The 13,514-nt window shown below is 45.4% G+C and overlaps 1 protein-coding gene across 1 annotated transcript in view; it reads left to right on the top strand.

Moving 5' to 3' along the window:
- Positions 1-13,514, top strand: part of DLEC1 (DLEC1 cilia and flagella associated protein) — a 113,744-nt gene that overhangs the window by 33,798 nt on the left and 66,432 nt on the right. The window contains exons 6-8 of the mRNA XM_059077244.2: positions 10,499-10,609; positions 12,138-12,331; positions 12,544-12,764. Of these exons, the coding sequence (XP_058933227.1) occupies positions 10,499-10,609; positions 12,138-12,331; positions 12,544-12,764 (526 nt within the window). The remainder of the gene's footprint in view (positions 1-10,498; positions 10,610-12,137; positions 12,332-12,543; positions 12,765-13,514) is intronic.

The raw sequence follows: 13,514 nt of genomic DNA, 5'->3' as shown, positions 1-13,514 counted from the left end.
TGCCGATGCAGGAGACACGGGTTCGTGCCCTGGTCCGGGAAGATCCCACATGCCGCGGAGCAACTAAGCCCGTGAGCCATGGCCGCTAGGCCTGCGTGTCCGGAGCCTGTGCTCCGCAACGGGAGAGGCCACAACAGTGAGAGGCCCGCATACCGCAACAAAAAAAAAAAAAAAAAAAAAAAATGTTTGATTATAACTTGTAACATGAGTGTCTTTGAATTCATCTTATAGTTCATTGAGCTTCTCGGATGTTTATATTCATGTATTTCATCAAATTTGGGTAGTTTTCAGCTGTTAATTTTTCAGATAGTCTCTCTGCCCCTTTTTCTCTTCTCCTTCTAGGACTCCTGCAATGTGTGTTGTTCACTTTCTGGTGTGCCACAGCTTCCTTAAGCTGTCTTTACTTTTCTTCAATCTTTTTTCCCTTCTGTTCCTCAGACTCAATAATTTCTATTTTTCTATCTGAAAGTTCACTGATTCTCTCTTCTGCCTGCTCAAATCTGCTTTTGAATCCCTTTGATAGTGAATTTTTCATTTCAGTTAGTGTCCTTGTCAGGTCCAACATTTCTTTTTAGTTTCTTTATATGTTTTCTGTCTCTTTATTTTTATTTATTTATTTATTTATTTTGCTGTACGTGGGCCTCTCACCGTTGTGGCCTCTCCCGTTGCGGAGCACAGGCTCCGGACGCGCAGGCTCAGTGGCCATGGCTCACGGGCCCAGCCACTCTGTGGCATGTGGGATCTTCCCAGACCGGGGCACGAACCCGTGTCCCCTGCATCGGCAGGCGGACTCTCAACCGCTGCGCCACCAGGGAAGCCCTGTCTCTTTATTGATATTTATATTTTTTGGTACATCGTCTTCTTGAGTTTCTCCACATGTTTTTTAGTTCTGTGAGCATCTTTAAGACAGTTGTTCTAAAGCCTTTGTCTAGTATGTCTTCAATCAGGTCTTTTTCAAGGACAGTTTCTATTGATTTAATCTTTTCCTTTGATCATGGCATACTTTCCCGTATCTCTGTATGTTTTTGATTTGTTGTTGTTGTTAGAAACTGGACATTGAATCTAACAGTGTTGTAACTCTGGAAATCAGATTCTCTCCCTGTCGCCAAATTTGCTGTTTTTTGTAATTGTTTTTTGGTTTTGTTTTTTTAATTATTGTAGGCTGTCTGTGCTGAGGGTCAGCATGAGATGTAATCTTAAGGTCTTCTAGGTCTTTTCTGAACCCTTCTCTGGGTATGTGTGGTCATGTTCTAATATTCCCCTGATCTGCAATTGTTTTTGAATGACTAGTCTTTAATATCTGGCTTCCAAAAGGAGGAAAAGAGAAAGATGAAGGGGGGGTTGCTGCCCTTTAAATTCCCTGGAAGTCAGCTGATGTTGAGGCTTTCCATTAACACTGCAGCCACAGAGGAAGGTAATGCTGTGCCTCTTTGTCGAGGCAAACCCTCCCCCAGCTTTATTAATCTTCAAGCAATTTCCCCATCAGCCACTTTCCTGAAAATCCCAGCAACAAAGCTGCCGTCAGGCCCCTGATCAACCAGCGAAGCCATTCACCCCTACTGTCCAGAACTCCATGTATACTCGACTTCAGGCCACTTCTGCCATACAAAGTGAACGATTAGGTGTGATGCTCAAGGCTCTAGCCTGGGAAGGATTTCCCTACATGGTGTCCTTTAGGGCCATGCCTGAGTAAGGCTGTGATACAGCAGCAGCCCATTTACAGCTAACCCCAGTGTATCATGCTGACCCATCTCTGGACCAGACTGGGTTGCTGTTTTTAACTTCGATTTACAGAGAATTTAGAATGTACACCTAAGTAAATAGAATAGTATATGAACTCCCATTTACCCCTAACTCAGGCTTAACACGTGGCCATTTCTGTCCCACTCATTTCCCCCCTCATGATATTTTAAACAAGTTGCATACATTATATAATTCCACTGTAAATATTTTAGTATGTATCACTAAAAGATAAGAAATGCTTTTGAAAAATAATGACATTATTATTACACTTGAAAATAGCAATAATACCTTAATATCAAATATCCAAGAAGTGTTCAAAATCAGACCTGAGTTTTTGTTCCTGTCAGTTGATCTTTGAACGTTTCCCATGAAGCCATAGATATGAGTTGAGGGTAAAGCACAGGAGCAAAGGACATAGATAGTCTGGACCACCAGTTGATGTAATTAGCATGTAATTAGCATTGGATCTGCTCAGGCCTAATCCCAAATATGCCATTTTCCCATTGTACAATGGATTGCTCCTGTGCCCTCCCAATCTTATGACTCAGTGGATCTGATAGTACCCAGTCAAGATGAGTAGCTCTGGATGAATAGTCACTCGATGTCGTCCCATAGTTAGTGCTGGGTCTATGCTCAAGCCCTATAACCCATTTTTCAAATGATGAGTCATTCTCTTTCACAGTAGGCAGAGTTTTGCTCCAGAACCCTGAGTCTGTGTTACAGCTCTCCTACTGGGGCTTTCTAGAGACTCTCTACAATATTCTAATCCACCGTAGATACCTTTGGATTCGTTGCATTTTTGTGTGTCATGTGGCTTTAATGGCAGGACAGCCTCAGTCATAGCCTGGACATGCTGTAGAGCTCTCTCTTGCTTTGAACCCCATTCAAAACTGATAGCCTTTCAGGTCACCTAATAAATGGTTTAGAGCAATATTCCCATGTGTGGAATATGCTGCCTCCAAAATCTAAAGAGTTCTGCCAATTACCACTCTTCTTAGTGGTAGGGGATACAAAATGCAGCTAGTCGTCCTTTACTTTAGAGAAGATGTTCTGGCATGCCATTTATTTATTTAATAAATAAATAAATTTATTATTTAGGGATTTAAATTTAGGGATTTATTGGATCCCTAAAAATTTCTTCAGTGTGTCAGTGTTGGAGGACAGAGGGAATGAAAAGCACCCACCAAACTGAGAAGGCATCTTGAGAGTGAGAAATGAGGTGGGCAGCTCCATATAATCAGTGGATCAGTAGATGAGATTGGGATTGGGTGGGCAATGATGCAGAAGCATTCACAGCTGCACTCCACACCGCAGAGGGGCCATCGGGATAATTTCATAGTTAACCTCAGGTATGGGGCTAGGTGCTTGGAAACAGTACGTGCGTTCCTAAGTTAAGATTTGTGAATGGGTGGGGCTTCCCTTGTGGTGCAGTGGTTGAGAATCCGCCTGCCAATGCAGGGGACACGGGTTCGATCCCTGGTCCGGGAAGATCCCACATGCTGCGGAGCAACTAAGCCCATGTGCCACAACTACTGAGCCTGAGTGCCAAACTACTGAAGCCCATGCTCTGCAACAAGAAAAGCCACTGAAATGAGAAGCCTGCACACTGCAATGAAGAGTAGCCCCCACTCACTGCAACTAGAGAAACACCGCGCACAGCAGTGAAGACCCAACACAGCCAAAAATAAATAAATAAAATAAATTTATATATTTAAAAAAAAAAAGATTTCTGAATGGGTAACTAGTCTTGTGGGCACCAGGAATACATCAGGGAAGGTTTTTCATCATTGTTTGGGGACTAATAGAGCATAGAGGCTACCTGGTCCTAATGATTATTAGGCAATATCTATTAACTACAAAGCCCTTGATGACAGAGAAGTGATTCACTGTGCAGTACAGTCCTGGGTAGGGTCATTGAAAGGAGAGGAGAAACTGTAAGGGCCCAAGATGGCTGTCAGTCATGCTAACAGCCATACAGTCAGGAGCCTGAATTTTCTAGTCTTACTAAACTACTTACCACTTCATGATCATCAAGTCCAATTAGTAAGTCATCAGTATAGTGGACTGGCGTGATGTTGGGCAGAGCGTCAAGACAACTGAGTTCCCCGCAGGCTCTGTTGGTTAGAGAGCGCGAAAGTTAGCATGCTCTTGTGGTGAGATAGTGAGTGTGTGCTGATGTCCTTCTTACATAAAGGCAAATTGCTTTAAACCATCCTTACCAAGGAGGATAGAGAACACACTTGCCAGACCAATAGTCACATGTCAGTGCTACAAGCTGGCCAGTAAAGATACCACATTCAGTATGGCAGCTGTGATTGGGGCTACCACGTGGTTAAATTTATGGTAGCCCCCATTATCATCTACTCTGTTTGGCTTCTGCAGGAGCCAGACAGATGAACTGAATAGTTTATGAACCCTTATGTATCCATCACTTAATCCCAACAAAACTGTCATCCCTGTATCCTTTAAGTGTTTGATGATGGTGCTAATCTCTGCAAGGGGAGAGGGTTGCTTCTGCTGACCTGGAGTGTTCAGATGAAGCTGGAGGTTCAGAATTCTCAGGTTCATGTGCACAGGTGTCTCATTCCAGGTCTTTTTTTTTTTTTTTTTTTTTGCGGTACGCGGGCCTCTCACTGTTGTGGCCTCTCTCGTTGCGGAGCACAGGGTCCGGACGCGCAGGCTCAGCGGCCATGGCTCACGGGCCCAGCCGCTCTGCGGCATGTGGGATCTTCCCGGACCGAGGCACGAACCCGTGTCGCCTGCGGAGAGTCAGCAGGCGGACTCTCAACCACTGCGCCACCAGGGAAGCCCATTCCAGGTCTTTGAGTCTTACTCTTTTCCTGTCAGGGTCCTGACTTTGATACAGGAGACCTGTTGATGCTGTGCATTCAGTCTCCTTTGCTATTCTGCTACCATCAGTTAGATCCCATATCTCATTTTCACACTGTCTGCCCTGCAACTTAGATGAGAGTCTCGTTAGACGTTGCCAGAGACTCTGACTTTCATGGTATGCCTTGAGTTGTTGGTTAGTTGACGTGAGCCTATAATTTTATTTTTTTTGAAAGCTTCCAGAGCAGTTAAAAGCCAGTCAATCCTTATAATTACCATTGCCCCCATACCATTCAGGGGTCATAACGATCACAAATGACAACACTTCACCTTTTACCACATCCCAGTTTACCACCTATGAGAATCTTAGTCATTTGATGCTTTCATACACCAGGAATTACCAGCAATGGAATCCTTTTTGCCATCTGACTAAAGAGTGATCCAGCTCCAAAATCCCATGCTGACAGTCTTTATTCTAGTCTGGAAGTGATTGTTTTAGCCAGTTTCTCCCAAAAGCAAAGCCTGGATCATATGTTTTCATGCAGGTAGTTTATTTGGGAATGTGATCCAGACAGAAGGTATGCAGAACAAGGGAAGTGGAACAGGGAAGAAGGGAAAGATGATATAAAGATTTGTCATTCAGTTGGCCTCCACTACAGGTGACGCGTGCTCCGTCCCACGGGACCTTTTGAGGAGCCTCATGAAATGGATCTCAGAACCACCAACCGCAGGGAGATGAAAAGGGGAAATATATCTATTGGCTCCTGACTGCTGTTGGACAAGAGCGCCCCCCTCGTGTTAACTCCCTGTCTTAACCAGTCCAGGATGCTGTAACAAAGTACCATAGTGGTGATCATTTTGTAATGTGTAAAAATATCGCAGCACTATGTTGTACACCTGAAACTAATATTATAAGTCAACTATACTTCAATAAACAAACAAACAAACAAAATTCCCTGGAAGTCACTTCAGCTGGAGGAGAAGGGGCTTGACACAATGCGGGGAGGTGCCTCTGCCTACACCTCTGTGGTCCGAAGCAGTCATCCATCGGCAGTCAGAGCACAAATCCGAGGTATTTGGAGGACAGGGTCCTTTCGGCTCACCCAGGCTCTCACAGACTGTGCAGGATGCCCCAGAGACACATGCACAGATGCCTGCCCTGGGACTGGGAGTGAGGAGTGGGTAGCTGCTACCATCCTAAGAGCTGAAGTCCACTGCAGTTTCCTATCCAAGCCTTCCCCTGGAAGTTACAAGTCTTCAATAGATGCCTTGGTTACAAAACAGTTTCGTTAGACTGATTCTGCCAGTGCACCTTTCGCCTAGGTGGGGAGACAGAGTCCTGGCGCTTTACTCCCCATCTTCCCAGGGTCCTCTCTCTTGCCAGTTCTTGACAGGCCTCCCCCTCTGTGGCATGGCTCTAATGTTTCCCCATGACCAAACTCAGGCTCGCGCTTGGCAGCAGCGCCACGCAAATGACGCTGTGCCCCTCTCACTGCAGCACATCAGGAGGCCCGGGTGATGCTAGCCTTGATTACCTGGTCAGGTTGGTGTCTGCACGTTAAATTCGCCATGTCAGATGATAATTGGTTAGTGCTTTGTGGAGAGGTATTCTCACGTTTGACCAATATCTTTTTTCCTCATCAAAGCTCCGTCAGCACTCACTAAAAACTCTTTTCTAAGTCAATCATCTCTCTGGCAATGCTTTCTTAATTTATTTGTTAAAGAAATTGGGTCATTTTTCCTGCACACTTGTCCATAGTCTGCATTTTGCTGATTTCAACATTGTGGTGTCATTTAACCTGTTCTTATGATCCCTGTATTCCTTGCAATTCAGTAGTTAGTTGTAGAGACTTTATGAGGTTTATGTTCAATTTGCGGGGCAGAAGGGGAAAGACCAGTTCATAGATGGTGCTGTGTACTCCCTTCAGGAGGTACATGATGTCTCTGTTTTCGTGATATTGCCAGTCTTTGCCCAGATCTGTTGTTTCATTAGGGGTTATAAATTATAATGAAATGCTAATGATACTGAAATACTCTATAAAGAGAAACTCTTCAGCAACTACTTTGATTACTCCAAGATAGGAGCAGAATTAATTCTTTCCCCTTATCTGCCAGTTTTTAAAATAATGAGTTGGTTTCCCTGACATCTGCTAATGATGACTAATGAGGTTTGTTTAGTCGGTTTTTTATATCATTATGACCTATAGGTTTCATAACTACAATTGTATTTATTCTTATTGATGCTCGAACTGTCCCATCTTTGGCCAATTGGAACATTTTCAAGTTGACACCTGACTCTTTTGACACAACATTGGTTGTCTGTGATAACTTCCTTACTTTCTGGAATGGTCAGATGTTCCAGGTTCATCTTGTGTATTTATTGCCCCAGACCTGGAATCAGCCGTTTCTCTAAGAAGCCCTGGTTCCTTTATTCCACACACACCCCTGCCAAAGTCTTTGATCTATCCTCCTATATCCCTGAAAATCATCATTTTCCAGGTTAGTAGGGACAGTGCTTTTAGGGTTGGGAGACCTGACATATCTGTGGCCTGGAGGGAGGGAGAAGTGGAAGATACAGTGGCTTCGGAAAGCCACTCATGGGGAAAGCCACTCATGGGGTCCTGCTGAGGACCAGAGGATGGGTAAGATGCTTTGCATATGTTATTCCACTGAATCCTTCCAACAACCCTGCAAGACAGGTTTTCTCTCCATTATACAGGTATAGGAGCTGAGAGAGGAGCTCAAGTAACTTCCCTAAATTCCCACAGCTCAGAAGGGCTGGGACCCAGATTTGAACTTGTGTCTGCTGTCAAAGCCCATCTCTTTCTTCTCTCAAGAGGAGGAAGGCCTGTTCTCCAGGCACAGCGTCACACGGGTGTAGATGACTGCCCCTCGGGTGTGGCTCTGAGTGTGAGGCCCCATGCCATGTCAGGTCTGCCCCCTCTGAGGCTCAGCTCCATTAGACAGTGAACACTCAGTGTAGAATCCATATCTCCTCCTGTTGTCCCTTCTCTGCAGCAGAGTCGTGTAGCTGCCAGGCCCCCTCCCTCAGTCGTGGATTTAGGCAGAGATTATTGGTAGCAGATTCTCAGGAAGATTTATTGGTTGCCTGATATCCACTGAGTCCTTAGAGTCTGATACTGTCCCTGTCTCTGGTAGGATTCTTTTGGTTAGAGATCAGGGGAGATTAAGTAATTATTTGTTTGTTTATTTTTAATGAAAGTGGAATAAAACATTGAGAACTGGGAAACGAACAACAGCCAGCAGAGTTTCCCAATGACCTTCATTTTATGTTTTTACCCAAGATAATATTAAGTTGTAATCAGACATTATCCGCCCTGGTTTCTCAGCCTTCTGCTGGCAATGTTTCTCTTTTTTATTTCAAAAGTGGCAGAAGTAGAGACCTTAATCCAGTTCCCTGGACACCCCTCTGGTCTCTGCTTCTCAGGGCAGGGTGAGGTGACCCAAGAACCTCTTTTATAACTTGGATGATTGATGGTAAGGACATTCCCCTGAAATATTTGTTATTTGAGGCACAGAAGCAGACTTTCTCTGTTTGCTGATACAAACGTCACATGGTGGAAAACATGCGTAAATTCTCCAGACAGAGGGAGAAAGATCAGAATTCAGCAGAACGTCCTGTGCTTTTGTTCCCTTGCCGTGCTGGTATCTTATCTGTATTATCTTTTGGGGAATGGAGCAGCCAACCCCTTGCAGAGCCGTGCTCAGGAGCAGGGTCCATGTAGGAAGCCCACCCTTCCCGGGTGGAAGAAGATGGTCCCGAGGCCAGTTCAGGGCGCCCAAGGCTCATCTCGTCCATGGACCAGGCCTGACGTGGAGAGAAACGTCCCAAAGACCTGATAAGAAACTGCCGCTCCCACCCCCAGACACAACACTGAACTGTCCACACCCTGGGGGAGGACCGTGGGAGTAATGGTATCAGAAGACAGAGGATACATCTCCTTGCAGCATGGCCTTTGCCCTTTTTCTGGAAGCTTTATTTTATCTTTTAATATTTCAAATAGACCATCACCAAAGTACTCGGGAACTGGGCTGGACTGTGTCAGTTGGCATTGCTGCCACTGCCTGCTGAGGTCTCTGTGTTGCAGAGGAGGGGCCAGGGAGCCACATTTTCCCAGAATGGACCTTTTACCTGTGGTTCCAGGATCGGTCACTGATGAGAGGCTCTTGGTGAGTTTTGGAAGGGGAGGCCTCTGTTCTCCAGAAGGAGCAGCAGGCAGATGACCGAGCAGCTGTGAGTGTCACAGCAGAGTCCAGATCACATCCTGAGAGCCCCGTGCTTCAGTGCTGCTGGCTGAAGTTGTTAATGAGGAATTCCCTGACCTCTCTCCCGCTTCGTAATCCCCTGCGTTCAACAAGCGCCCTCCCGCCTTTTTTTTGGCCAAAGGCCGTGCCGCGTGACTTGTGGGATCTCAGTTCCCCAACCAGGGATTGAACCTGTGTCCTCGGCAGTGAAAGCGCAGAGTCCTAACTACTGGACTGCCAGGGAATTCCCTTAACCCCTTTGTATACGGTATACATAGAGTAATTCCTGTTTTCCTTGTCAAAACTTGACTATTACAGTAATAGGCCAAATCTCAAAATTCTTAAATTAACATATTTGATGGGAGAAACATGTGCTCGTCACTTGTCTCGCCTGTACCTTTGGTTATAGGGAACCTCCGGAGGGAAAGGCCATTTAAAGTCACCATGTTGGTTAATGGAGCAAGCAGTAAAGTTCGAAAACTTTCAAGTCTTCCATTCATCCTGTTTACTCCTTAATTTTTATCAAAGTAGTCATGTACATGGTTTAAAAAAAAAATCAAATCGTTTCTAATGAAATCTAAAAAGCCCCCACCTACGTATGTCATTACACATTTGTGCAAACCCATAGACTTCACAACACCAAGAGTGAACCCTAATGTAAATTGTGGGCTTCATGTGATAATGATGTGTCAGTGTAGGATCATCAGTTGTAACAAATGTACCATCCATGGGGGACGTTGATAATGGGGGAGGCTCTGTATATGGTGGGGGGAAATGGGTGTATGGGAAATCTCTGTACCTTCCCCTCAATTTTGCTGCAAACCTACCACTGCTCTAAAAAAAGTTTATTGAAATATCCTCCACCTCACCTCTCCCAACTTCAGTCCACTTGTCACAAATGGCCATTTCTAGCTCTAATTCTTCTGGAAACCTCTAAATAACACATCTTTTCTACTGTTTCCTGGCTCATCAACCATAGGTAATATCAATTTCCCACTCTATTAAATGAGATTTCCTCTCGTGTGTCTGCCAGTCGGTTGGGGGTTGGCTGATCTAGCTGGGCTTGACTGGCTAGATCAGCGTCCAGCTGAACTTGGCTCCCTGCTGCAGGTTGGGCTCGGGTCTGCTCCACGTGGACTCCTGCTGGGGTCCAGGATGAAGGGGCAGGAGCTCTTCTCAGGACGATGGCAAGGGCACGAGAGCGAAGGCTCAGCTGCACGAGCAGCTTTCAAAATCCTGCCAGCCTTTCGTGGTCAAAGCACATCACATGGCCAAAGTCAAGGGTGAAGAAGTGGGCTCTGTCCCTAGTAGCAGGAACTAAGCACTCACATGGCAGGGGGCGTGGATATAGAGAAGAGTGAAGAATTGGGGCCACTCGTCAATCTACCCTGTTTCTCCTAACTCTGTTTTCTTATAGACCTCTCTGCAAGTAACTGTATTTTAGCTCAAATAATACCAGCACACAGCCTCGCCCAATGGTTGGCCCCTTTTAAGTGGCCAGCTTAAATACTTGCTGGTTAGTTTCTTAAATCTCAAAATGACCACAGGGTTCTAAGAATTTTGTTAGGTGGTTTAGGCTTGGAGGATGAAGAAAGTTTGGGTGTAGTTTCTTTGACGTCAGTGTGCCTTGAAACACCTTTTCTCATTCTCTTCTGTGTAGCGAAGACCATCTTCAGGTGGTGTGTGGACAACGAGTTGCTACAGAAGCATCATTTGATCTGCCCGAATGATTACTACAGCGATACAGTGCCCTTTTCCTCTGAACCTAAAGGTAATGCCTCTGTGCTCTCTTTGTACTCTCTTCGAGCCTCTGATACCATTCCAGGGAAGTTCTGTAGTAGTGGGACCACACCAGCCACCTCTGCTGCTATGTCCTTGTTCATAGATGGTTTTTTTCCACTTTTCTTGAATTTGGTAGTGGCTCTGGGAGGGTCAGCTCTGAACATGCCACTTCCTCACTAGCTCCCTAACGTATACAAGATAAAAGTCTCAGCTCCTCAATGCAGAATCTGACTCTCTGGTGCGTTGCCCAACAACACGATGCGAAAACGTTTAGAAATGGAGTTGAATGAACCAAGACAGGGAGGGTCTGAAGACATATGAGCCAGGGAGCAAGTTTCTGATGGAGTCAGTACACGGACCTAGGGGTTCTGCATACCCCTTACAGGCCAAGAGCAACTTTGAGAGTGGAGGGAAGTTTGGGTAGGGAGGCAGAGAAGGATGTGTGTGTGATACTGGGCCAGTTTTCCGTGCTGTGGAGGCAAGATCTTCTGAGAATGAGTGGAGTGGGAGGCTGTGTTGTGGGCTTAAGCAGCAAGGTAGAATTTCAGAAGAACTGCCATGTAGATCCTGCGGCCAAACATCAGGATGGCGGCCTAGCAGTGCCAGGCTCCAAAGGCGAGCTTGTCAGCAGCCCCAGTCAGTGAGACTCTGATGCTCTGTGGGGGGACCGGAGCTGAGAAGGCATTTGGATTGGGAGGATTGGGATCCAGAGAATTGAGGGTGATGACGAGGAAAGAGTTCCACTGATGGCCTGGGCCATGCAGAGAAGTGAGGGCAGAAAGAGGTAGCAGAACCAAGTGCCATGGGGTACTCGGCCACTTAGTATTTTATTTTGTTTTGTTTTATTTTTATTATCATTTTTGTCCTCACTGCGTGGCATGCGGGATCTTAGTTCCCCGACCAGGGATGGAACCCCTGCCCCCTGCAATGGAAGCATGGGGTCGCAACCAGTGGACCGCCAGGGAAGTTGCAAGCCACTTAGTATTTTAAAGTTGGCGGGACACTCAGTATCTTAGGCAGATCAGTAAGGATGGATTTAACATGTGTTGAGGATTTACCTGGCACTGTGCTAGGGAATGTGATGGTACCAGTTTCGTTGCATTCCTGCTAGCAATATTGAATGTTCTCATTTAACCTTTTGGAGATGATCTTCTAGGTATAAAAAGCTAATACAAACTTTGATTTGTCATGTGAACCTTTTTAAAAGCATGTTCACATATGACATATATGTGCACGTGTGCGCGTGACAACGGTCCACTCATGTTCTGCAACTGAACAAATATATGAACAGTCTAGTCCTAAGTCTTGAGGATGCAGAGTAAGTTCCAGGAGTAATTGATACACTGAAGGGCAATTACATCTGGAGTAGGAAATATGAAACATTTAGGGGAATATGAACATTTAGGGGAAAAAGAATACCAAGCTAACTGTGCCTTTGGTGGTTTCATTAAGTCATCTTGGAAGCGTCCACCTCGTCCCCTTGGTATAGTAACTTATTTTTTTTCCTGGTGCCACAGGTGTCTTTGTCCCTGGATATTCAAAACTGACATTTAGTTGTGAGAAACGTTCTGTCCCAAAGAAAGAGCTGACCAAGAAGCTTGCCTGCAGGAAGACGCCCTCTCAGTCTGAAGAAGAGACAGACTACACCATGGGCAGCCTGACGTGGGACTCATCTCTTAAGGCCAAACTCAGATCCAGAGCACCTGTCAAGGTGAGTGCTGAAGGCTGTGAGTGTGTGGGCGGTGAGGCAGGGCGATGACAAGGGGGAAGGGGCTCCTGGTGACACATGACGTTGTGATGAAGCCACAGCAAAATAGAGAGGAGGGTGTCCTTGGCCACCTGTGGATCATGAAGTCGGCAAGATATCAACACACACAGCCCCCCTGCTTGTCGTTGACGCTATCCTTTTCTCGTGTTTCAAAGAAAACAGGTTCACCGAAGAATAAAAACTGGATGAACCATTTACGTGTGCCCCAGAGGCAGCTGGAGCGGCTTCTGCTTGCCAGGATGGAGAGTCGGAACCGCTTCCTGAAAAACCCTCGCTTTTTCCCTCCTAACACTCCGTTTGGAGGCAAGTCTCTTCTCTTTCCTCCCAAGAAGCCAGCACCGATAGGAGAATTCCAGGATGGAGAGCTCGAAGAGAGGTGTGTTTTTTCCTGACTCGTATTCTCAGAAAATCTGACCCTGCAGAGGAAAACTCAGAAGGTCCTGAGTCTGCTTTCGCTTCTAGAGGATCCTAGATGTTTGGGGGTGGGGTGTCAGTATCCGAATAGAGCAGGGCTTCGGGGCTGCCCTCAGGCGTGGCCTTTGGACACCCCCAGAGTCCTGGGTTGTGCTCTTCTGACCTGCCAGAGTCTTGAGGAATAGGGATTAGTGTTGGCCCTTGTTTATATCTGAATGGTCTGGATCAGATGGGAGACATTTCTATAGCCGTGTGCTCCTTACATTAAATTCATGTGTCTTGGATAATAAAAATGTTTAAAATCGGTGTAATGACAAATAATTAGTATAAATCGTGATTTTTCTTTAAGAGAGTGCCTTTGGCTATATTTCAATAATTGTCCATACTAAGGGAATGAGTTGCTTCACTGGTTCATAATTTTATGGACTTAAAACTATTTACTGTTTCTTTATTAAATATCTTTTTATTAAGAAAAATCAGAAAAGGTTTGCCAAGAAAACTAGCACCTGTATTAAAAACTCAATTAATGTACTGGTGTTTAAGCTTCCAGAGTTTTTCCTATGCGTATTGAAAAGGAAATATGTAGCTATATGTGTTTTCACAAAGATTCGATCTTGCTGTAAAACCATTTTGTGACCTGCTTTAACAACAACAAAAGCCAACAGATTACACATTGCCAATCTCTTTGATGGCTTGGATGTATTTGTTTTCC

Source organism: Kogia breviceps, chromosome 10, assembly GCF_026419965.1.
Source record: "Kogia breviceps isolate mKogBre1 chromosome 10, mKogBre1 haplotype 1, whole genome shotgun sequence".
Classification (NCBI taxonomy): Eukaryota; Metazoa; Chordata; class Mammalia; order Artiodactyla; family Physeteridae; genus Kogia; species Kogia breviceps.
This window is presented reverse-complemented; position numbering and strand designations above follow the sequence as displayed.